This window comes from Diabrotica undecimpunctata, chromosome 4 (assembly GCF_040954645.1).
Source record: "Diabrotica undecimpunctata isolate CICGRU chromosome 4, icDiaUnde3, whole genome shotgun sequence".
In the NCBI taxonomy this organism is placed as follows: domain Eukaryota; kingdom Metazoa; phylum Arthropoda; class Insecta; order Coleoptera; family Chrysomelidae; genus Diabrotica; species Diabrotica undecimpunctata.
Genome location: NC_092806.1, coordinates 151,343,303 through 151,370,883, shown reverse-complemented (window position 1 = coordinate 151,370,883; position 27,581 = coordinate 151,343,303). Strand labels below are relative to the sequence as shown.

At 33.7% G+C, this 27,581-nt stretch overlaps 1 protein-coding gene across 1 annotated transcript; it reads right to left on the bottom strand.

Moving 5' to 3' along the window:
* Positions 1-2,790: 2,790 nt before the first annotated feature.
* On the bottom strand, positions 2,791-27,581 carry LOC140438512 (cytochrome P450 4V2-like). The gene is made up of 12 exons (XM_072528173.1): positions 27,574-27,581; positions 20,449-20,600; positions 20,267-20,376; positions 17,373-17,463; positions 15,107-15,298; positions 10,051-10,120; positions 9,768-9,894; positions 8,695-8,844; positions 7,345-7,413; positions 7,097-7,265; positions 5,309-5,488; positions 2,791-3,061 (listed from the first exon to the last, which is right to left on the bottom strand). Coding segments are annotated over exons 1-12 (1,491 nt in total). The 5' UTR covers positions 27,576-27,581; the 3' UTR covers positions 2,791-2,882.

Below are 27,581 nucleotides of genomic sequence, written 5' to 3'. Positions count from 1 at the left end.
TTCATCGACATGATTAATAAACTGACATGACAAGGCCTGATCGCCATAGGTTGCCTGCAGTTCAGTTATTTTCTCATTCGTTCTTGCGATAACTTCATTTATAATGTATCCATCGAGAAAAAAACTGAGCGCCTGCAAGGGTGTAGTTGGCTTATTGGTCCGACATGGTCCCGAAAGGCCAGGAATATGCGACACTATGTTGGTGACGCGAGTACGGCTAGACGCAGGTGGCGTTTTCGCCCACTTTTTTCTATTTTTTCCGTAGAAATAGCCACTTTCATCCCCAACAATTTCACTTTCAACAGATAAGCTAACTTCTTCGACAGAGTGCCTATCACTGCCATCAACAGCTTCATCTTCACTCTCACTATCAGCATTGTAGTCACTATCCGTATCGTGATCACTAACAATCGTCTCTGCATCGGAAAGGTCGTTGTCGGTATCCCATAAAGTTTCAGCAATATGTTCAATTTCCTTTTGTGTCAAAGGCGCCCTTTTGTCACGCACGTTCGACATATTATACTTCGATCACAACTCTAAATTGAAAGAACAAACAAAATTGTATTTTTTTCTGGAAAAATAACAGTATTGTGCTTCTTACCCGAAAACGAGAAATTATCCTTTAACGGTATGGCAGGGTCAAATCTGACCCAATTCACAATATTCACGTGGAGCCACTAATTGCTTGCGGGCGACTGATAGCGGAACTGAAGCAGTTGCACGCCTTGAAAGAATACCTCAAATGGTATGTTGCCATATCGCCTAGTTTTTCCGAAAATTACAAAAGAATTTCCAATAGGGTCAAATTTGACCCTGCCATACCAGTTAAGGGTTAAAAAACATAACCTCAAAAACTTGTAGTGATTTAGTACCAACCTTAGACTAGCAATATTATAAAATATATTCTACAACTTATATTATAAGCCTAGTTTTATTTCAGAATCAAATAATACACCAAGCAATGATGTTTTAAATGAAGAGCATATTATTAGAGATGCCTTGTGTTTTGATAAAGAAGATGAGTCTTATATAGACAAAACTTATGATGAACTACTCGTGGTGAAAATGAAATTGGATTTTGCATTACTGAAATGGGCAGATACCGTCATTCCTGGCAGTTAGATAGAAGAAATCATACAGTGGTTGGTACGATCAGAATAAAATTGTTAGGTATTATAATGTGTTTATTTTGGATACTCAATAAGTATCCACAAGTAAAAAAAGTATCACTCAGAAGTTTATTCAATCCTTGTATGAGCCTCGGTAGAGTATCAGTTCGATTGTCGACAATATCTTCAGGATTTGTTGTTTCATTAAATAAAGATCAATAACCAAAATATTTATGATAAAAATAATCCAATAAAATAGAGTTGCCATATAACTATACTAGCAAAGTACACACTAATAATCCTAATCCAATGTTATTACTGCTTGATATGGTTATACTTTACTAAGATAAACAACTTTTCTAATAAAAAACACAGCTGTAAGGATTCGAAATATCTAAGAAAAACAAACTACAAACTTCTAGGTATAACTATCAAAGTAAATCTCTGGTAAATATCTGTACCGAAATTAATAAAAACGAAATTATATACAACAGAATGGAAATTCCTATTAACGAAACTCACATTATATTAGAAAATACAACCAAACAATACAAATATTTTAATTAATATACAAATCATAAAACAACTGCTTCTATTTTCCTTTTTTACCTAGTTTATACATTTTAAAGACAGGCTCGTTATCGACTAATCACAAAAAGCAGTAATTTTAAACGTCCAACCTTCAAAATATTCTTTAAACCAAACACTCGCAATGAATCACACTTGGATTTAATTAGTTGACAACAAAACATAGTAAGCATTATAGACGATATCATTAAGTATTTGGTCAAGTAAATAACCAATTACCTGCTGTAAATTGACTCATTTAAATGAAATAGGTGGATAATTTAATGAATCATCATCAATCAGAAGTTGCTCCTAAAGGATCACACCCACATGGAGGCGGACATTGTCCATGCGCTGATAGAGCGAAAGAGAAAAAAACATTTTAACAATAGAAGAGTCAGACAAAACTCATTGAAATATACCGTACATAATATGGAATTAGAAGATTTTAAAAATTTTAGTTCTTTGTATGATATTAAAGCATCTCAAAATCCTCCTTTGATTAATAGAAAAGGAGACATTAACAAGCAACAAGTTCTTCTGTCATAGAAAAGTAATTTTCATGATGAAAATCAGTAGATTGACCTTGTTAGGTTTCGAAGGCGACACCTTACATTGCCAAAAGATTTGCAACTGGTATCACAAAGTCCAATACCTATATCACAACAAAAGTATAATGATTTATTGGCATTACTGCCATTTGTTCCTAAATTTTGCCATGATTTTTATAAAAACTTAAAGCATACTAATAATACAAATAGTATTGTAGTTGTTATTGAATACCTCAAACTAAGTCTTACACTAAAATAACTTTATTAGAGGGATACAACACCATGGCCATTAAAACGGTTAAAAAAACACAGAAAAAAATTTGTTTTTGAATTGTAACAAATGCATTATGTAGATAACAATAGATAGAATGTTCTGTTAAAATATTGTTTTAATATCTCAATAAATAGCTGCAGCAATACCACTTGTTGGTGAAAAAAAGTTTCAAACTGCTCCCCTGTAAAGTTATGAAAATGGATCTAGTGTTGTATCCTTCATATCCTTCAAAAGTCATAGAATTTATTTCACAGGACATCTTAAAAACCTACATAAAATGGAGTGAGACTAGTTCTGAATAATATTTTATTAAAATTGAACAAAATAATATTAAAGATACAATATTATTACTTAGCAATAATAATACATAAAAAATAACTTTCACTTCGGCCTGATATTCCAATTGCGTTTTTTTATCCTACAGTTGTATCCAAATTTGGCTCTGGTCGATATGTCAGCGCGCAATTTTAGAAGAGGTACAGTTCCGTCAGCTTCTACTTCGTATGTTTGTAAAAACATTGCCATAAAAAGCCTTATCTCGATGTTAGCTAGTGTTTTACCTGAAATAAAATTGAGTGACTATTAATAACTGTATAAAACTGTATTAACTGTATAAAAGTTATAATTAAAATGAATAAAATTCCTGTTTACTACTATAGTCAACTACCACATCTTAATAAATAGCCTATAGTCATTATGATAATCATTGATCATCATCACTTTCTTTGTATTTTTCACTGAGACTAGGTAGGAGCTTGTATGATGAAGGTAAATCATCTCAAGGAAATACGGACATAGCACACCCACACTATATAACGGGTTCTAGGCGAGTTAATCTGTCTTCTTAAAACCAATAAATCCAGCACGGAAAAATCATGCAAAATATTCAACCCTGAGACGTCTATATTGATCTTCTAATCATTGCCCGGCCTATATTCGGTACGAAAATCCACATGTTTTTAAAAAGTCGTCGAAGTGGCCTATTGCAAGATGTTTAATTTCAGAGGTGTTCGTCGAGTACTTCGCTTTGGTAACGCCACCAACACCTGGTTGAGGACACGTCCATAAGTTTTATTTGTGGATACAGTTCGAAGTCTTCTTTGAAGGAAGATTTCGAGACCCGAGCATTATCCACATCAATGCTCCTAATGCTGGCTATGATATGTTTACGATACATTCGTCATTTGGCCCCACGGCAGGGCTTTGGTATATTTTCAAACCCATCTGAATGGTATACATCCTAGTATCCAGTTCACGATGGAGGTGGCAACTGATTCATTCCCTCCGCTTCTCGACGATATTTTAAAGAAAAACCAATCCCAAGCTTTCCGTTATTCTGTTTATCGAAAACCTACCCATACCAATCGTTACTTGCATGTCAACTCTCATCATCCACCTTCAAAAATTAATTCAGTCATTAATACCCTTGTCTCCAGATCAATACGCCTTTGCGATGAAGCAAGTAGATCCGCTGAGCTCTCTAGTTTAAATCAAGCCCTCATCCAAAACGGTTACCGCGAAAATCACATCAATAGGAGTATCCACAGACATTAATCTGCCACTCAATCTCAATCCAAAGACTTTTATTTTTGTTCGAAATTCCGATTCAATTTCAGCTGTAGATCAACACTATCTTTTTAAGGTCACAAAATTGATTTTGAAAACTCCAGAACCAGAGCCCCCATCCGCTTCTATAAACCAAAAGTCATTGGAGAAGCCATAGAAATTGAAAAAAGGCCAAATTGTCTCAATAAAAGTAATTACGGTATCCGGTTACTTTTGACATGAAGACCTCTCATAAAGAAAATATTGTCTCCTCGATCCTCCAATCAAAATCCTGCCGTTAAAAATGTTCACGATAACCTCAGTGTTTTCGAATTGTTGAAGACTTTATGATGCGCTGTTAAAATTTACAAGAATCCTTTTTTTCAATACATAAATAATGCTATACAATAACAGTTACAGCATTATGTAAAGTATAAGTCGTGAAGAGAGTAAGTTAAAAATATTTTTTTTTATCTAATTTAACGTGCTTGTGACAGCTTCGGCCATTAGCACGAGGTACCGTGGATACAATTATATATAAGGTACAATTACATATTATAATATATTATAGTTATATATTATTTAGTAAGCTTTCTAGCTTCAGGAACTGGATAGCTGTGATGACTTGGCTCTGGTTCGATAATATATCTGTGATGTCGCCCTTCATGTCCAGTTCTTGACTTCGTTTATTAAAATGAGGGCAGTCTACAAGATGTGTAGAACACTTAGTGGAGATTGGCAATAGTGACAGATTGGCTTAGGTGAAGAATCCATTAGGTGACCATGTGTAAGTCTGGTGTTACCGATATGCAATCTTCTAGCAACAACCATCTCATTTCTAGGTATACCAGGGATAACGAACCGCCCAATCGTCTGATCTATTTGATATAAAAGTGTAGTGGATTGGTTGCAATGATTCTGTCGGTAATTTCGTACGAGTTTCTTTATACTAGTTTTTAGGTCACTGGCGATTTGTATATTACGTAGTGTACAATTGGATATTCAGCTTCTTTGGCAAAGCGATCGGCGTTGTCGTTACCCATAATCCCAATGTGGGAGGGAATCCATATGATAGTGATATGGATGTCGTGGATGATAAGGTTTTGGTAAGTGTCATGGATTTTTTCTACAAGAAGGTGATTAGTGAATAGATTATTGATGGACTGGATAGAGGCGACGGAGTCTGTACAGATGGCAATATGTTGATTGGGTGCTATGCAGAGTAATAAAAATATTAATTTATTGAATTCGCTAATATTTACCAATGCATCCTCTAGGGCCAGCGCTAAAGGGCATATAAGCGTATGGATGCCTCTTCTGGACAAATTCGGGCAGAAAATGATCAGGATAGAAATGATCAGGGTTTTTCCAATATTCTGGATCTCTATGCAAAAAATAAATCGGTACTGCTATTGCTGCTCCTTTGGGAATTGTCCATTTATCTAAAATCATAAAATACTGTCTAACATTACCAGCAATTAAATTCAACACTTAACAAATAAAAAGAAAAGGTTTTTGCTTTTTAATTCGTGTGTCACAATCCCCTATAAGTATTTCATGATTTTTCGATCATCAGGACTTTTTAACTGATATATTCTCGAAATAAAGATATTCCTAACATCGTTTTGTAGTTTTTAACAAACTCGAATTTTACAGTTTACTTAAATCTAAAGTTTCGACATGACCGCCATGTTTTGGTGCCTGTACATTGCCCATTACTACCTCTGGCAGGGTTCCCAGGTCTACTGATTTTTCAGTAATCTACTGATTTCAACTTCAATTTACTAATTTACTGAAACACTATATCGATCTACTAAAAAATATGTAATGATAAAATCATGTTGACATATTGACAAATATTCATTATTCTCAATCTACTGAAGAAATAAAATATAACCTGGCAACCCTGCTGGTGCCGGTTTAGACTTCACTCAATTCCATACGATTACGCGTCCCCTCTCTTTCCTTGTCTAAGACTTAAATCGTCATCAATGTGTTTTGGTTTCATGTTTCTTCGTATAGAGGTCGCTACAAGCGTACTCTAGTACATTATTTGATAATAATTAAAAATAAAATCTCAAGTCGCACACTAATAGGAAAAGACAAGTAAACCACCCTGCTATAGAAATCAAGCAATAAAAAATATATCCACACTTAAGGAATTTCACAAAAAGACAGTATTAATCTCTTTCTCTTTTAAATTGTTTAATGATTAATTGATCAACAGAATAAATTTATATACTTCCACATTTAGTTATAAAAACTTTAAACTTTAAGTAGTTTAAAGCTTGGTGTTTTCTTAGATTGATATTTGGTTATATTCATAGAAGAACTGATTTAAAAAAAATCGGTTGCCTGTAAAGTCGGTTTTACGGGCGAAGATTTTACGTGACAACGTCTTTTTCTCGGTAGAATATTTATTGATATGAATATTATTAAATTGCACAATAGTTGTTTGCAGTTGAAACGCGCTGTTTCTTCTCAATCGACTGAATTACGATTGATTGCAGAGTGATTTAAACTAATAATTTACTTAACACTATCAACATTTGTCAATAGTATGACATAACCTATAAACTCAGTTTCTCAACTTTTGTGTCAATCTAACAATTAATCAATCAATCATAGTTTACGATAATGAAATATTAGTGTACAATTATTTACCTTTATTGTTGTAGTTGTTGTAAATGACGAATCTAAGCACTCCACATTTTCACTACAGACACAGCTGACGATACTTTAACCACACGTGTGAACTTGTATTATGACGCTTTCTCGGTTTTCCAACGCCAAGAACGCTCGACAAAGACAGAGACACAAGCACGCACCGATTCAACGCGCCTAATTCTCTAGTGCTGCGCGCGCAGCGGACCGATCATGTTTGAGTGGGAGAGAGACGCAAGGCATTCGCCGGTCCGGCGGGCCTCTCTCTCGTTCGGTGACTCATCGTAACAGACGTGAGCGGGCGTTACACTTTTTCATGAATGACTTCGAGCCACAACCTAATTTAAGACGTTGTCACGTCAAAAAAGTACTGTAAATGTCATTACCTAAATGATAATCTTCTATACTCCTTCGTAAAATTATTGGTGCTATAGGAAATAATCTTAATACATCTTTAACGCACATATCCAAATATTCAAGCTTATATATGTCTTCTAAAGTAATTTCTCTCGGTTTTTCACCAATTACATTCTTTATTTCGTCCACAGCTTTAGCCTACAAAATAATAACAATTTATTGATTACATATACCACTTCGTATTGATATTCCACTTTTGAAATAGAAAAATATTTACCTGATATTCAGGGTACATTCCAAAACAAACAATAGAAAAACAGCTAATTATGGAAAACGGGTCTTGGGACTAAAACAGAACATTTTTTAAATTATACAACCACAAGTACACCATAGCATATACTATAATAGCAATGGAAGTGATAGAGGAAAAATACGGCGAGTATTATGCATGGCCCGAGTAAGGCATGGCTCATGGCACTACTAGTTTTGATGTAAATGTACAGTGATCGCTCCTGATTCGGCAGTTTACCTTCCGAAAAACCTAATTTTTTACTGATTTTCATTCTTTGGTACATTTTATCCCATCATCATTATGATCGTTGGCTCGACAATCCTTTGAGGATCCTGGCTTCCTCTAATTATTCGCTTGTTTTGTTGGTAGTAGTCATCAGCGAACCAAGATATGTGAAGCTGTCAACACGTTTAAAGATATGACTTCCAAAGACTGTTTCCCGTTCCTTATTTGCTATGGGATCCTGCTATAGCAACCAACATGTACTTAGTTTTGTATTCGTTGATGGCTAGGCCGACCTATTTCGCCGCCATTTCCAATTCTACGAAATATTGCTAAACATCTCGCTTTCTACGCCCTATTAGGTCAATGCCATCAGTCTCTAATTCGTGTGTCTCGAATTACCTTCTCCAAGGCAATGTTAAATTGGAGGCAAACCAGTTCATCCCCTTATCTGAGTTCCTTCTTTATCTCAAAGGATAGAGAATTCTCTCCCTATATCTTAACACTGGTTTTTAAATAAGACATTGTCATTCTCGTTAATCGGATAAGTTTTCCTGGTATACCAAACTCACGCATTGATTGGTATAGTATTGTTCTCGTGACACTGTTGTATGCGGCCTTAAGGTCCACGAATAGGTGATGGGTTTCAATATTAAATTTTAATGTTTTCTCGAGGATCTGTTTTATTAAATAAATCTGGTCAATTGTTGATCTTTCTGGAGTAAATCCGGCCTGGTGTTTTCAACTATGCCCTCTGTGTAAACTTGTTAACGGGTTAATTTGGTACATTTTTCCTCTGAAGTTGTTAAGAGATGCCACCCTATATTCGGTACATTTAAAAAAGCTGTCTGTCCCTATATTCCAATCGTTTAAAACGGTGTATTATCTTTTAAATTATCACAATATTTTTATTCGGAATATTTTAAATAAGTAAGTAACCAATATTGGATATTAATATTGAATTTGGTGCCGAATATTTTAGTTTAAGGCCCGGACGTGTGAAACGCTAAAAACTCTCTCTCTACTTTTTACTATAGGAGATAAAATGCTAATGGGGTATATGATGTGTATTATTTGTTAATATTTAGTACTTAAATACGTTATACTACTTACTGCACTTAATATATTTATCAAATGATCGACTAAATCTTCTCGACTGAGTACTCTACTATTTTTTTCTACAATATCTGTAAGTATGTCAAGTACAGGTATAAATGTGTTAGTCTTATTAAATTTTCTTCTCGCCCAAGAGTCTGTGATAGCCTAAAATAATATAGGTAAGATATCAGTCTAGGGATTCAATAAATATCTACGCCTATGTTTATCTCTCAGAGCTCACTGATTAGAACAACATTACATTCTAGGTTACTGATCTGGTTGTAACAAATATTTTGTTAGTAAATAAAAAGTAAAATATGTTTTAACAATCTAAATCTTTTCATAACCTTGTTAATTAATCCTTAATTGATACGGGGTCAATTTTGACCCCAATCAAACTGTTTATTTAATTCTCAGAAAGACGGAAAGACGCGGCAACCTCGCCTTAAAGCTATTCTCCTACGATACCGAGTACATCGCTTAAATGTTGTAGTATTTTAATAGGTTTTAAAGAATAATGACCAATTTAAAAGATAAAAAGAAACCACTAACCCAGCTAGTGGAGAGTTAGAGGAGATTGCTGAATACTTGGCAGTGATGATGATATTTCTGACGCCAAAACAATTATTACTGATCATTATACTGATAGTTATTCTGAACTTAGTGATAATGGCCAAGGTAATACTGTGAGGAATGATCAAATACTGGCCAGTGATTTGAGTAGTGAGGACGAAAATTTTAAAAAGGAAGAGGGAACAGAGAAATTACTATTATCCTATCGGAGCTCTGTCCCAGCGAACTTCCTAGACTCTACGGCTGACTTTTTACTCTACTACAAAAAGTTGTTTTTGTTTTATTGTAAAAAATTAACTAGGCCTTCAAGATTAGCTACTTAAAATACCCAAAGACCGAAGAGAAATGGATATAAGCTTCACCTTCTTTGCACGAAGCCCCTTGCAGAGCATATGAAGCAGAAAGACATGTCAGCAGTCTTTTCTCCCCCGAGAAAATATTTCTATTAATTATTTACTATAATTATCTTAATTATCTTTTAACTATAAATTACAAAATTATTTTCTTGCATATACCTCGTTAATAAAATGATATAATGTTGACAAGGCATCGTCTTGTTCCTTCTTTAAGGGGTGAAAGTTGTATATAAAATCACTATGAAGCCACAGTTTTACCATTCTTGTGAAACCACAATACAATAACCTAAAAAATACCACACACTTAAGTCAAATAAAAAGAAATATTATTTATAAAAATTATAAAGTAAACCTGCGTAATAATGGAAAGATTTTAAAACTGAATTATCATCGTTTTATATATTATGTACATATTTAAACTTCAGATGAATTTTCGACTTACTTGGACATAACTTGAGATAATTGTATATTATATATACTCTGACTATTTAATTTTTGTCCCATTACAATTTCTGAAAAAGAACAATAAAAGTTTAAAAGAAAGTAGTTTACAAATTATGAATGTGGAAACCACCTATGGAATAGAAACTGTTTGTGTTCTTATTTTAAAAAATATAAAAACGCTGAGATCCTTCAACTTTTAAATATAAATATACACTTTTTGAACAGGGTGAAATTTTGCAGTTATACCGTTGATTGGGTTATTCAATCAACGGTTATACAGTATGCAAACCACTTATGGAACAAAATTTCGTGTGTCCTTATTTTATAAAATTATAAAAACGCTAGGACCCGTCAACATTTAAATTTAAGTGTGCGCTTTTTAACGATAAATTTAAATGTACACAGTGGCGCACCGAGGGGGGGGGGGTTTTGGGGGTTAAAACCCCCCCAGGACCCTATTCCGACACTATTACTTACACATTTTAAGGACTCAAAATGGAGGTAACACCATAAAAAAAAATTTGGGGACCAACCAAAACCCCCCCCCCCCAGAGGCAAATTCTAGGTGCGCTACTGAATGTACAGGATTGATTCACGCAAGCGTAGCATAGTCGATCATCTTTATTTTTAATAAAAAACCCGGTATATTTTTATGTTTGTAACAGATTCTTAACAATCTAATGCTTAGACAAGGAAAGAAAGAGGACAGGTAACACTCATTTAATAAAACTTCGAAAAGTGAAGCCACTTTCGATGTGACCGCCCTGTTTTGGTGCCTGTACGTTGCCGATTACTACCTCTCGCAGGGTTACCAGATCTACTGATTTTTCAGTAGATCTACTGATTTACTGAAACACTATATCGATCTACTAAAAAATCTGTTATGATAAAATCATGTTCAAACAGTGATCATTATGTCAGTGTTCAATTATAAATTAAAAAAAAAAATCTATTTATTGATCATATATCCATTAATCTTAATCTACGGAAAAAATAAAATATGACCTTGCAACCGTTCTGGTGCCAATTTGGCTTCAGTCAATCCATACGATTACGCGTCCCTTCCCTTTCCTTGCCTAAGAGCTAATGTCAATAAACTATTCCATGCTGTGGCGCAACCGGGGGGGGAGGTTTGGGGGTTAAACCCCCCCCCTCCCAGGGCATATAAAGTAAACAATATATAAAGAATAGTAGGAAAATGTAACTTGTCTTTCACACACAATACAAAAAATCCAAAACGTTGATTGAATAATTAAATTACCACTTTAAATATGTAGAACACAGTAATTATTGTATAAATACACAATAGTTAATATACAATAATTAATAATATTTTTCATTATATTTAGATATAGATACCTAATATTAGGCTTATGAAAAAGTAGAAAAAACGAGTCTATTGCGAGTAGCATGCGCCTACAGGCCATCTGCGGCGGCCTTGTGGACTATCACGGGTTGTGTTCCTCTGCATGTGTTAGCAGTAGAAAAGAGTCATCTCTATGGGAGAAGAAAGCATTTGACAACAGCTATAAAAAAAAGAAAAAAGGGAAACATCAATGGAAAGATGGCAAGAAGAGTAGAACAACAAGGAAGATATTGTTCAGTGGACAAAGATGCTGATCCCGAGCCTAAGGGACTGGGTAGATTGTCTGTTTTAGGGCGTATCTTCATAGATTCAGAAAGACAGATACAGATAAATGCCTATACTGCGAATATTCCGACATTGTTACTCACACAATGCTGAAGTGTAATATATGTACAGTGGAGAGAAACAGAATGTATAAAGAAATAGGTATGAACCCTGTGACTGTATGAGAGATGACCGTGAAGATGACGGAAAATACGGAGAGATGGAATAGTATTACATCCGAGCAGTCATTAAAAAGAAAGAAGAAGATGAGAAACACCAACCGGGCTAACGACAGAGATAAGATCTAATCACTATTTTAATGGGAATAAGTCGCAATTAAAGGTTAAAATAAGTTTATTGGCGTTTGAATTTTTGATCTTTGATCTTGCACTGATAACTTATTTATACTCCAACAATTAAGAGAAAAAAAAAATAGCGCTTGGTACCGAAGTACATCTAGCCTTTATCGACCTAGAAAAGGCGTAAAATATATTCCAAGACTTAAATTGTGACAAGGCTTAACAACAACTCGACATTAGTCCATACCTTTTAGAAATAATCACCGAAGTATACAAAACCAGGATGGAGTATGTCACCCTTACTGTTTAATTTATATATTGAGGCAGCCCTCCAAAATTGGAAAAACCACTGCCAGGCAATGGGAATCCCCATTGGAAATGACGTACTGTTCTCCCTGAACTTTGCGGATGACCAAGTCATCCTAGTTCAAAATTCTTATGATCTAGAATTTATGATAAAGCGTCTATAGAGAGAATATTTAAAATGGAGGTTACAATTTATCAACTCAGATGCAAGGTTTGAAGTGTTGATAGACGAGGACGTGGAGATCAAACAAGTGAAAAAATTTAAATATTTAGGTCCACTCATTGCTAAGAATGGCTTGGGAGAAACCGAAATTAAACACGAAGTAATCAGGGACGTAAAATTGTAGGATAAAATTGTAAGGTCTAAACTCCTTATGATGGGATCACAACATTTCCAAAAGGAACAAAAAAAGAATAGGGCAAACCATGATTGAATCAGTTCTTTGTTATGGCTCTGAAGTATGGACAATTAATGCAGACCTGAAGAGAAGATTGTTGGCAGTTGAAATGAATTATTGAGAAAAAGTGCTAGAACATCAAGGCAGGAAAGGAAGACCAACGAATCTATAAGAAATACCATGAATGCTACAGAAATGGTCATTGACAGAATAGAAAGAAGAGGTTCAAATGGTTTGGACATCTATTGAAGATGCCACAAGAAAATAGCTTCAGAACAATAGATAAGAGAAGGTAGTGTTCCAAAAATGTCGTCAGCCTTACAGTAGCCCTCGACTTTCGGAGTATGGTACGTGCGACAGTCAACTGCGCACAAGTAAGAGAGGATGGTTTTAGTTGGTAGGCAGGATAATAGATACCTGAATCTTTGGCACTACTACTCACTTCTACATTTGGTACTTTAAATTAAACTAAAACCCAAATTTTAGGGACTCAAAATGGTTGTAGAATAAAAAAAATTCAAACCCCCCCCCCCCCTAAGACAAATTTTGGGTGCGCCACTGATTCCATGTAGGGTCTATTATGAACAATACAAGGTGAAATTTTAAAAATAATGTTTAATTTTCGTCAAGAAATTAAATACAAAACCCAATATATTTATACTTATTTTAAAAAATTGATGTCTGTATTTTGATAATTTAAAAAGTACCATTATTTAAAGCGTGATAAATTATTAATTTAAAAATTGTATTTATTTATTGTCTGTGAACACATTTAAAAAGTTAAGGTAGAAATGGATAGGCCACTTACGAATATTCAAGACATACGGGACATGGACAAAGATTCTAGAGGTGACCAAAAGAAGACAGGAGCAGTCGAGAAAGAGCACCTCTCTGATTGATCGATAACATGGAAAGATGGGTCATAATCTGGATTAGGGTTTCTCAAGATAGAGTGAGACATTTGGAGTAGGCGTATGTTTGACGGTCGACTTTGATTGCATGATGATTCGATTAAAGATTATACCAATAATGATGTATACAGCGCAAAAACGATCCGACACATCAAAAATTAAATAAATACTGCAGCCAGTAGAAATTATTAACAAAAAAGATTATTAGACAGAGAAAAAAGTTAACTAAAAAATATTCAAAGAAAAACAGCTAATATTGCTTATTGTAAAGAAGGAAGAACAAAAGATTGTTCACGGAAAAAATAAACCCAATAAAGAACGAAGAACGGATAAGAACTCACAGAAAAACGAAGTTATTTACCAGGATTTATCAGAAAATAACAGAAAGCACACATACCAGTGAAAACACAAGACATCGCGGTGATTCATTTTTTACTTTTATTTTTGTTCTATTATTGGCATTGAAGTGGGATATTACATTAAAAATTGATAGAGGATTCCCGAATTTTGTTAATAACAATAGTCCAGTCCTCAGAGATTTGATTTCTAAAAAAGAGCCAAAAATCTGAATTTTGATAAGAATGTTAATTTTGGGACTCCAAAAAAGATGCAAAAAGTTTCCTACTCATACCCCCGGACTTCCCCCTAAAACCTCTCGTAGACGATGAAAAATGGACAACATCGATTTAGCAAGAATCTGTACGCTGTAAAAAAATGTTTAAAACAAGAAATGCAGATGAGATCATTTTGAACAAAAATGTTAATTAGGACTTTTTTTATAGAATAAACCGTTCTCTTAGAAACAACTCTTGAAGTGACCGGCGATTTTGAATGTCAGTGCCGCGCGCAAAATCAATGTTAAATAAAATTTGTATTAACTCGACGGTAAAAAATAAAAATCTTGTGATCAGAGTGTCCCTATCGACCAAAATCAAAGTGTGTTTTAAAGATGAAGAAAGCAGCTTTCGTATAAAACTTTTTCATTTGCTGCAAATGAAGTCAGTTTCTATAAAGCTGTTAAATAAATAAACGTTGCGTGATTTTTTCCATTTTGTACGATTCTTATAAAATTAATAAAATTTATCACTTCCATTAACCCCTTGTTAGAACCTAATCTTTCAAACCTATAACATAAAATTTTGATTTTGAGTTTTGGTATAATTATTATGCATTTCAAATATGTCTAAAAACGTTTTTATTTAAACATTCACATTACAAACAATCTCACGTCACTGGAAATGCTTTCACGACGACAGCATTGGAAGTAATTTGTAGCTAAAGTTTTGTAATTTCGAAAAACGTACTTGTGCAACCGAAAACAAGCAGTTTTAAATTATTTAAATCATTTTTTAGAGTGTTTAGTGAGAAGTCCGAGGGTAGGAGTGACAAACTTTTTTGTGGTCTCAAAATTGACATTCAGCTTGTTCGTATGATTCTTAGAGATTCAATGATATTTTCATCTCTGACTACTGGATTACGGCGCTATTCACTCCCTAAAATGAATACTTACCTGCTATAACACCCATTGAGCAGGGTTCCATAATATGGACGATATCAAAAGTTTTCTCATTAGCAAATTTTTCTAGTTCTTCCATACAAAGTTTGAACCGTTCATTCATTATAGGTAAAGTACTCTTTACAAAGTTCATATTAAACATTGGCTGTAGTAGTCTTCTATGTATTTTATATTTCGGTTTTAATCCTAAGGTATAAAATTATAAATATATACACATTTATAACATTCAAATTTTGAAAATAATTTAATAACAGCCAAACAGAAAATTAGTAATGGCAAAATTTTGTAAAATAAATTCAAATAGTGCAAACCTAAACCGTCACACCAAGAATTGGAAAACCAAGTTCAAAAATTTACCGAATTAATACACTATCCCTTGTGGGAATCAACTGCACCATTGGTGAAAACTCAAAACAGAAGAGAGAAGATTAAAGAAAAACGCCACCTCAAATATCTGGCAAAACACAAGACAATCTGCAGATAAAACAAACTATAATAGGGCAGCCAAACCCTTAAGCGACTACCTATCAAGCATTAAAACGATAGCTTCCAAAACTATCTCGAAAACCTAACATCAACAGAGGATACAAATTACAGCTTATGAAAAGCAACTAAAAAATTAATGCAACTCAAAGAACATATCCCACCTATAAGGAAACCTAATGGAAGTTAGGAAAAAACAAATAAAGAGAAAGCAGAAATTTCGCTTCACAGTTTAAAACAGTTTGTAAGCCTCTTTCAATAAGAGAAGATACAGATGACGAAATCATAGCCTTTCTTGATTTAAAAACACCATCAGATGAACACATACAACATATTACACCAAATGAGGTACACTACATTATAAAAACAGAGCTAGACCTAAAAAAGCTCCAGGGCACGACTTAATCACTGGAGAAATTATGAAAGAACTACTGAATTGCAGAAAAGAACTTCTATCGACACACCAATTTGGATTTAGAACCAAACATTCAACAATTAAACAGATCCATCAAGAATTAATTAAAAACTCTTTTGAAAATAAGAATATTGCTCAACTGCATTCATCGATGTGACTCAAACGTTTGACAAGGTGTGGCATCAGGGACTACTATATAAACTAAAAAAGGACCTACACCAGAACGTGTATGACATACTATACTGGTACCTAAAAAAAAGATATTTCCAGGTGAAATATGAAGACGAAATAACCGGTCTACATCTCAAGGTAGCGTTTTTGGGTAGATACTTTACCTCCGATATGCCTACTGACAATTAAATACATATAGCCTTGTTTGCGGACGATACCGCAATAATGGCCACACATTCAGATCCCGTTGTTGCAGCAGAACAACTCCAAGAAAACTTATATAAGGTCCAGAAATGGACTAAGTAGTGGAAGATGAAACTCAATGAATCTAAATCAAGCCACAGTATTCACTAAAGGCAATAGCGATTCACTTCAAATATTACTTAACAATGCTCCCCTTCCAACAGTAGATACTGTAAAGTACTTGGGCTTACATATGGACAAGAGACTCACCTGGAAAACTCATATATAGAAAAAAAAAGAAAACATATTGATAACACATAGAAAATCGATAGTTGTAATATTCATGTAGAATAAATATTTATTGAAATATTTCTCTTCGTGCCAATGATGTAAAATCAACAAATGTGTATATGATTAGTTAACTTTGTCAGATGAAGAAGCATTTTAACAGTTTGAAGACACCCTACAAAAATCAAAAACTACTTCTCCCATGAGAGGTCACATTCCATGATATTCCAGTTATTTGTATAATAAACCTCCCACTCATAGTCTACCTAATCCTTCTAGACATATTTAATCAAATGTTCCTTAAACAAATTTCCTATAATTTGATCTCAATCTATAATCATCTCGATGTTTCAGCATATAAATCTTAAAGCGACCCACTTTCTTATCGAAAAATTTCTTTTACAACCAATATTTGCAAACTTCTTGAGAAAAAAACTTAAACAATAGTTTGTCTTTTAGTCGATTTTTTAATCTTTTTCTACATTTTCCTTACATACTTTATTCCTGTTGTTATGTTTTAAATTCCTTATATCTTCAGGATGCAATACTAGAGGGGCAATATCAAAAAAAGGAAACAAATATTACTCGTCAAAACTAGAAAAAAAATTATTTAAGACTAATATAGATGGTACGAAAGCACCATAAAAAGAGTATGTTTAATTTATCTATCAAAATCTATTTTCAACCTGTTAAAATCTATTAAATACGTATAATACGTACCTGATGCTGTGATTAATCCATCTCCTCCAATTTTTTCCAAAAATTCATACAGATCGTGCTTGTAAGCGAATTTTTGCGATGACATTATCTTCTACAAATAATTCTTCTATCAATATTAAAAATAACTTTATTATAAGACAGTATATTACAGTAGAATTTCAAGGGGTCATTATAGGATTATTTTACTTCTTTCTTTTGAATTTAAATTGATCTGCCTCTGTTATGATAATTTGTAAAGTTTTTTCATCCATCTTCTATTATCTCTTCTAAAGTGGTGTATTTGGACGAAGTTTAGTGTGAACATATACGTGGGTTTGCATTTTTGTGATCACCCGCACGTTCGCGGTTTACTCTATCTTGGAGTTGCTTTTCTGCATTTTTTTAATTACATATATACTAACTTTTACTTTTACCTGGCTGGCATTTTTAAATCTTCTCTTGATCATCTATTTGAGTGCTCTTTAGTAGTGCCTTAGTCCCTAGTTTAAACCTGCCAGTTTGCACCAGGTGTTAGTAAATGTTTTTTTATTGGTAAAATCTAATCATGAAAATCATTTTGAGGCCTAGTCCGTACGATTCTACTATGGTGTCAACTTTTTAATCTCCAATGTTGGGCTCCAGTTTCCAATAATGATCTTGATTTCGATGTTTTTTGTAAATTTGATAGCCCCCTCTAGTTTATCATATGCTTTGCAGATATTGGAACATAAACATGTATTATATTTAAATATGCTGAGGACAGAAATTCGGTAAGAAACAACAGAAACAGACTTGAAACATCACACAACTGAGTGGTTCATATTTTCATTCAATATACGGACACTAAATTATTTTTAATAAGCGCATAGAAATAAGTGAAGTACATGTTGATGATTGTTTTTAACCTCTGGATTATTTAGAGCTTCTAGATTCCAACGTCGTTAGCTTTTCCGTCTATTGTATGATTTTGCTCTTTCATATTCTTTATTGTTGCTATTACCATTTAGGTGGTCCGTATCTGCGTTCGCTCCCCTCTGTGGCGCACCCAGTGGGGGGGGGGGTTTGGGGGTTAAACCCCCCCCAGGCCATATAAAGTAAACAACATATAAAAAATAGTAGGAAAATGTCACTTGTCTTTCACACACAATACAAAAAATCCAAAATGTTAATTGAATAATTAAATTACCACTTTAAATATGTAGAACACAATAATTATTGTATAAATACACAATAATTAATAATATTTTTCATTATATTTAGATATAGATACCTAATATTAGGCCTATGAAAAAGTAGACAGAACCAGTCTGTTGCGAGTAGCATACGCCTACAGGACTGTATCTGCGGCGGCCTTGTGGATTATCACGGGTTGTGTTCCTCTGCATGTGTTAGCAGTAGAAAAGAGACAAAGTTGACAACAGCTATAAAAAAAAAAGAAGAAAGGGAAATATCAATGGAAAGATGGCAAGAAGAGTGGAACAACAAGGAAGATGTTGCCCTGTTTTAGGGCGTATCTTCATAGGTTCAGAAAGACAGATACAGATAAATGCCTATACTGCGAATATTCCGACATTGTTACTCACACAATGCTGGAGGGTAATAGATGTACAGTGGAGAGAAACAGAATGTATAAATAAATAGGTATGAACCCAATGACTGTAAGAGAGACGATCGTGAAGATGACGGGAAATACGGAGGGATGGAATAGTGTTCACAATTACATCCGAACAGTCATTAAAAAGAAAGAAGAAGAAGAGAAACACCAACCGGACCAACGACATAGATAAGATCTAATTACTATTTTGCAGACCTGAAGAGAAGATTGTTGGCAGTTGAAATGGATTATTTGAAAAGATGTGCTAGAACATCAAGGCAGGAAAGGAAGACCAACGAATCTATAAGAAATAACATGAATGCTACAGAAACTGTCATTGACAGAATAGAAAGAAGGGGTTCAAAATGGTTTGGACATCTATTGAGAATGCCTGACGAACTTTGGCCCCAAGTACTTTACAAATGGAAGCCCCCTGGAAGAAAAAAAAGAGGTAGACTTCGACGCTCACGGAATGAAGGAATTAAAAGAGCAATGGAATCGAGAGATTTGAAGGAGGAGCATGCCTTGGACCGGGAAGATTGGCGGAGGAGAACGGGAATACGGCGGTAGCCATCTCCAAAATGTATTGTATTTACAAGTTGGATTAATGTCAAACGTCAATAAACTTATTTTAACCTTCAATTGTGGCTTATTCCCATCAAATAGTAATTACTTTAAAATGCCACAAGAAAATAGCTTCAGAACAATAGATAAGATCTAGATAAGTTCCAAAAATGTCGTCAGCCTTACAGTGGTCCTTTAGTACTTTAAGTTAAAAAGTTAAACTAAAACCCAAATTTTAGGAGCTCAAAATGGAGGTAGCATAAAAAAATTTCAAACCCCCCCCCCCCTCAGACAAATTCTGGGTGCGCCACTGGCTCTCCTGTACGTTCTTTTATTCATCATATTATATATATATTTCATTTGAAGCTGATATGTGAACTATTTGTTTTTTAATAATATATCCAAGTTATCTTATGTATCTTTTTATGTTCAATTTTTGTTGTTAAGTATCTCAAGTTCATTTTTTCTGACATATTCTGTTCCCATTATCATTTGTTTTTTGGTGTGAGGTGCCTTCTTCATTTCTTATTACTCTTTTATGATGTTTTTCTCTGCTAAATTGAGCATTTAGGTCTTCCTAAACTCCCTAGAGTTCATATAGGGATTTTAATTATTCTCCCGAGAATTGTTACTACCTCGGCCTACCGAGAGCTGGGGATATATTAGTAGTTTGTCTTGCCAAGATAACTTGATTGAGATATTAGTACTATGAATTTAATTGTATACAATTATGTAGTAAAGCCAAAACAATAAATACCTCTAAATGAACTGGATTTTTCAAGGCAATAAGTAAATATGGACCCAACCAAAATCGTACCGGTTCATGTTTGACTGGTTCAAATACTATTTTTATTTTCTCCAAAATATCTACAAAAAACAAACACGTTATCAATGTGCTTGATAATTAGAATCGTTAAAAAGGTGTATTTTTAATTTTACCTTCGGAGTCACAAAAGAAAGAGAGAGCGTTACCGACTATCGGTAAGCCTTTGGGTCCCTGAATTTTGGCTGCAGCTGCGTAGAGATGGCGTCTTGACCAGTAAAATTTAGCTACTAAACTTGTTATAAAAATAGCCAATAAGACAAGAAACCTACGGAGGAAATAATCAGTTAGGCTATTGTTCCACGAGCGACAGATTGTCGCTAGCAGTAGCAGTAAAATTACGGCGGCAGTAAAGCAGTAAAATCATGGCTATACGAGCGACAGTTTACAGCGCGCATATCGCCGCGTTTTGGTCTTGTAGTGGCTCCATGAGCGTTAATATGACGCAGCTACAATCAGTGGTATCTTGTCCGTTTATATAATGTCCGTGTATATAGCAGATAAAAAAATAAATATATAAGTAAAATAAATTCACACCGATAATACAATAATATAGTATGGATAATCTATCCTTTCAACAAAAAGTTGCTTTAATATTGGCATTGTGCCGTCGACGTAGGGTTAAAAAACAACGGAAATGGTGGATTCACCCTATTCTAGTGCCTAGACAAATAAAGGGAAATTTTTTTCTTTTACACAACAAATTAAAAGAATATCCTGACAAGTTTTTTGAATATTACAGGATGTCAGTGTCTTCTTTTAATTTTTTATTATGTGAAATAGACGATGTCATACAAAAACAGGATACATCAATGCGTGATAGCCTAAGTCCAGAAGAAAAATTAGCAATTACCTACCTTAAAGTAATATTTCAAATTACATATTTTATAATCCTATACATGATTATATTCATTTATCATATTGGGTTGATGTAATGAATCTTCCTTTTCCAATATCTATTATAGCTTTTTTATGTTACAATAATTTAAAAAATTCTGATGCGACATAAAATCTTTTTTGTTGCATTCTTTTATTTATGAATCAAGCCAAGCTATCGAAAACGAAACATTAGTACTGAAGGATAATAAAATTTTACTATAAACAATAATTATTAAAATTTTATTTATATGACATGATTAGACAACCACTTATATAGAAATGAATCACCAGTTCGAAGAAGGAAATCCAAAAAATAGATTTTCGGGAAATCAATAAAACCTGTTTATGCTCTCTATTAAACTTTTTCTTGTTTAATAATGGCATCTATTATAAAGTACAGTTTGATACAATTAATTGGTATTGAAAAAAAAACATCCATTGATTTTTGTTATCTAGAATACCGATAAAGAAAATATTGGATTTATTTCTTTCTTAGAACTTATAATTTTTTGTTATGATTTGAGACACAAAATTGTATGAAAAAACTTTAAAATAATTTATAAAAACAAAGAAACAACTTAACAAACACAGAGAAATAAACAAACAAGAACAAAAATATCCGATTAAATGGCAATTACCGCTACAAGCGACAAATTACTGCTAGTGGAGCCACAAACGCGCTGCAAATTACTGCTAAAAAATAGGTCCGGATCTATTCGAACGCGACACGACCTTGACGACGCGTCTCGATCTCGAAACGAAGCGACAATCTACAGCGCGTGGAGCCACTCAGTAGGTATCACTGCTGTTGTTTTGATTTATCAAGCTACATTTTACTGCTACTGCTAGCGACAATCTGTCGCTCGTGGAGCCATAGCCTTAACAAATTGCGAAATATACTATAGTCCAACAATGATGTATTAAAGAGAGTGACTCATTCTCAAAAACGAAATCTAACAACGCGAACTGTTGGGGAAATCTACAATTCCAGCGGCATCTTTATTTCATTATTTTTTTTTAGAATTAAACTATTTTCAAATTGGTTAATTTGGCCAAATTGGTTGCCAAAAAGCTTGCAAAGCAATTTTGATTGCTGGATTATTTATTCAACTATTAATAAAACTTTCTAAAATATAGAACAGGTCTATTGGGCCTAAACCAAATGACTCAATTATTCACACTTGATTTTTTTTTTACAATTATGGTTGGAACTAAAAAGCCTAAGCCAATGCAAAGATAAAAATATTCACAAGAGCTACTGGATCGGACCCTAACTGACATGAAAACTGGCATGTCTGCCTATAAAGCATCCAAGATGTATGGTATACCAAAAAGTACATTAAACGATAAAATAATGCAAAGGAACGAGCACGAAAGCACGAAAATATTATAAGACAACCAGTTTTAACTAGTGATGAGGAAAAACTAATCGTAAAATAGATATTGTTTTTGAATGTTGCTGATTTTTCTGTGACCTGCGATCAGCTTATTAAAGCCTAGTCAGTGCTCATTAAATATCTTAAGTGATCCAATCAATTAAAGACTGGAATTTCTGGAAATAGATGGTACTAACATTTCCTAACCCGGCATCCGGAAGTAAGACCTCGTGTATCGCAAAATCTGACAGCTAGCCATTCCTTCGTTACAGAGGAAAAGATAAGAAATTGGTTCAAGAAAGTATATAATTATTTCAGTCAAAATAGCATCATAGATGTGTTTAAAGATCAAACAGAACGAGACAACCTTTTTCATGAATCCACAGGACAAACAAGTGTTAAAAGAGGGTCTAAAACTGTAACAGAACTGCTACATAACGACGAAAAAGAATGTCTCACCGTATTAGCAATAATATCCGCTAGCGAAGATATCCCACAACCAATGGTTTTGTTACCCTATACAAGGCTACCAAAACATTTAGTTCTAACTATGCCAATAGGTTGGGGTATCGGATACAATGAAAGTGGATAAATGAATACAGAAACGCTTTATGAGTAGGTATGTCGCAAACTATTTTAATAAATGGTTGAACGAAAAAAACATTAAGCTGTCATGTTATTTTTAATTGCTGGCATTGAGCGAGTTTTGTCGTGAAAATGGAATTGTTTTGGTAGCACTGATTCCAAATTCTATACATATCAGGCAGCCGCTTGATGTCGCTATATTCCGACCTGTCAAAGCTACACGGCCCAAAATATTTCATGATTTCTGAACCTATTAAATCTGCTGAATCCTATTTTGTCACTCCTCCAAAATTTCCAACGCCATTTAAAAATGCATTTTATTTCCCCAGAAAAATATCTTAAACGTCCAAAAGAAAGGTTACAAAAAATTAACACTTGTAGTAACGATTGCTGATGATTTCATGAAGTACCAGAGAAGAGAAGAAGCTGAAAAAAATGAAAAGGAAGCAAGGAAAAAAACAATTGCTTGAAGAAAAAGAAAAAAGCACCTAACATCACGAAGAAAATGCACAATCTGATGGCAAGAGAACAGAAAAATAAAATTTTGAAAGCTGTCAAATTAAACCTAAACATTGAGAATGAAGAAAAACAAAAAGGAGAGATAGATGGAACAAATAAAAAAGACAATAAAATTTTAAACAAAAATGTTGGTTCTGGCAGAAAAACAGGTGAAAGAACTAAAAAGTCGAAAGCTAACAATTCTATGGATTTAAAGGTGGGCGACTACAAACTGATTGTAACTAATTGTAATTTACGAGCAGAAACATTTTCCGGAGTAATAGAAGAAATAACAGAAGATAAATTCAAAATCAAAGCTATGGAAAAAATAGGATATCATTGAAGATGGTCAGAGACAGATTATATTATTTGGTACGATCCAGAGGAAATTGTTTGTTTAATTGCACCGACTCAGTACATTAATAAAAGGGGTATTTTTTCTGTACCTGAGATAAATAATTTGTAGGTCTGTTATAGTTATTTGCTCTTGAAATCTAAATAAGATTTCATGTGACAGTTGGGACAAATAATAACATAACCCAACTAAATTTGATTTCTTAAACAAGGAAAGACTCTCTTTCCTTGTTTAATTTGGCCTCTCAAGATGGCACTTCCTGTCTAACAATATTTTTGCCCTCACTACCTTTACATTCCCTCTTTTGTCTTTTTGCTCGATGCACGAGTGTAAGCAGGACAAACATATATTCCGATTTAGCGATGTGCGCACCTGCGTTTAGTAAACAGACTGTTTTGACCATTGACGTATAATGGACGTATAAATAAAGATATTCTTTATTTATACGTCCATGGTTTTGACCATTGTGCGTGTGCGATAGTGGAGTCATTTCTTATTGAATGTGAAAGACTGTTACATATTTGGTTACATTTTTATTGGAATAATTGCGGTTTTCTTTATAAAACTTTATAAAACCATTCAATAAACTAATTATCAATAAAAGCTGCATTGAATTCGTGATTTAGCCAAGTTAAGTTTTTATTCCTTAAATTGCGGTTGTTATTTCTTAGTGTTTTTGCACACATTTTTCAAGAACTTTTAAGACGTTAACTTTGGATATATTTTGTTCTTTTATTTAAAATAAAATAGAGAAGTGTAGTATACTATGCAAAAGGTATTGTTTTGAGGAATCCGTAAATGTATTTTATTTTTAAAAGCTGTTAACTTTGTTTTATCACCAAATAACCTATTTAATTTTTACCTTTAGATTGGCAATGGAAAAAGAGGGTCAATATAGAAAATATAATCAACAGCAACTTCAAAACGCTGTCAGATTAGTAAGAAATGAAGGTAATACTATATTTTTCTTAGAGTGCCATATCCCTACGGAACGTCGGCGACTACCATGCTTATAATATTTTTGCAAATTCCTCAACCAAGAGAGTTTCTTCCGTCCTATCCATTTCTTTCCTTCGATTTTACCGTTGAGAATTAGCCGAAGGAACTCATATCTTGGTCCTCTGATTATATGTCTAAGATATTCTAGTTTACGCCTCTTAATAATATTTAATAGAGTTCGTTGATGTCCCATTCTTCGAAGAACTTCTTCGTTTCTAGTTCTGCTAGTCCATGGAATTTTTAATATCCTTCGATACAACCACATCTCAATACAAGACTATATATAAAGCTGCAAAGGAAGTAGAAGTCCCATGGAGCACTTTGAAACGTTACCTAGCGAATGAAGAGGAGTCGGTAAGAAAACTGGGGAGGCCTTTTGCATTGTCATGTGATTTAGAGTTGAGGCTTTACAATTATATTATAGAAATGCAAGAATTGGGTTTTGGACTAACCGTGTATCAAATTAGAAAATATGCTTATGATCTTGCTAAAGTGGATGGTTGGGAGAAATACTTGTCGTCAACTAACTGCATTGCAAGCAAATGGTGGTGGAATAGTTTTAAAAGTAGGTACAACTTGTGCCTTCGTGTGCCAGAAAATCTTTCGGCCTACAGAGCTTCCATGGCTAATGCATTTATGATCAAAGTTTTCTTTTCGAAACTGAATGATGTTCTTACGAAACTCAATATAAAAAACAAACCGAATTTAATTTGGAATTGCAATGAGACTGGATTATCGTATGTAGTGAAACCTTCCAAAGTTGTTACCGGCATTGGTAAAAAGTATATTTATAAAAGATCCTACGCTGAACGAGGTCAAACTCAAACTATGTTAGCATGCATTTGTGCTGATAGAACATGGATTCCTCCTATGGTAATCTTTAAAGGTGTTAGATGGAATGATACACTTAAAAATGATGCCCTTCCCAACGCATTAATAAAATTATCTCCTAAAGGATGGATCAATTCTGAATTGTTTTTGGAATGGTTAAATTTTTTTATCAGTACGATACCGCCTGAACGTCCTGTAGCCTTGTTGATGGACTCTCATTCTGCCCACATTGGAGCTGAAGTTTTGAAAACAGCGAAAGATAATCAAGTTTACCTATTTACTTTCCCAGCTCATTGAACTCATCTATTGCAACCACTTGACGTGGGACTATTCAAGCCACTTAAGACTTACTGGCGCGATAGCATGAATCGTTATATGAGCAATAATCCTACGGATGCTCCAAATCGTAGCAACTTCCATTCCATTTTGAATCCAGCTTACATAAGCGCCTTTACAAAAAAAAACATTGAGAATGCTTTTAAAAAACAGGCATATGTCCTTTAAACGGAGATGTTATTCCAAAAGAAGCATTACGGCCTTCATCTTTAACTGACATAGCTCCTGCTTCTCCAGTTTCAACTGACGCAGCCCCTGAAACTTCTATTTTAAATCCTAAAGCCACAGTCGATCATATTTTGAAAACACCAACAGCTTCAAAACGTCCAGAGAGGTCAAGAAAAAGGGACTCAAGTGCGAAATGCTTAACACCGACAAATGAAAACACTTCAGTAACAGAAAATCTTCAGCAACAGCCCTCGACTTCACACAAATCTGTCCAAAAAGCAAAAAAAAGTAAAATAGATGATTGGGAGTGTGGCTTATGTGGAGTCCTGTATTCAATTGATGTTAAGAAAAGAAATGGAGCCCAATGGATTCAGTGCTCATCTTGTTTGACACCATACCACGAGATTTGCATATCTATCGAAGATACTGACGCCGATGAAAAACTTTATTATAGATGTGATCGTTGTATGGAATAAAATTTTTAAATATCTGATTAAATATACAATTTCCATAATATCACCAAATTTTCTAACCACTATCACCAATATACCTTACCTAACATAAGTTTGTATGTCAATTTGACATTTACTATCATTATTAATCATTTTTTGTTAAATTAACACTTCTAAACATTTACTTCAAATAATAAGTAACGTAATAAAGCAAAACTTATTTCTTGCTTAGTTTTCGAATTCCTATATTATTGGTATTTTTCATTTTTATCACCAATATACCTTTCCTTACCCTACATTCTTTTATTTTAATTAGTTTTTCTATGCCTCTTCTATATAAAAATTATGTTTTTATGCTTCTGTATTTTTAATACTTACTTTGAAAATATTAAAATGCACGTTTACAAAAAATTGTGTGTATAGTTTAAAACAAAACAAACGATAATGCTTTTGATATACAGGCCGGAATTAAATTTTTTTGCATTCTAGTGAAAATAATTGTTTTTTTGTCGAGTAGAAAACACATTTTTCATTTTTTATTAATTATTTTGATAAAAATAACACCAAGCTATCAAATACACTTTGAATTCATTTTTTTGTATTTAATTTCCTTAATATTTACGTATTAAGTCAAATATTCCTTAACTGTGACGTTATTAGAAATAGATAATGCCCAGGCATTAAAATAATCAATTAGCTATTTTCGATTAAATTAATCGGGAAAATCTTATAAATAAATAAAAAACTTGTGTATCTACTTACATCGTATT

Excerpts from the sequence above, each read along its gene's own strand:
- LOC140438512 (XM_072528173.1), bottom strand. Across the intron at positions 7,266-7,344 it reads GAATGTACCCTGAATATCAG|GCTAAAGCTGTGGACGAAAT; the intron begins GTAAATATTTTT and ends ATTATTTTGTAG. Across the intron at positions 5,489-7,096 it reads TATAGAAGATTATCATTTAG|ATAAATGGACAATTCCCAAA; the intron begins GTAATGACATTT and ends TTATGATTTTAG.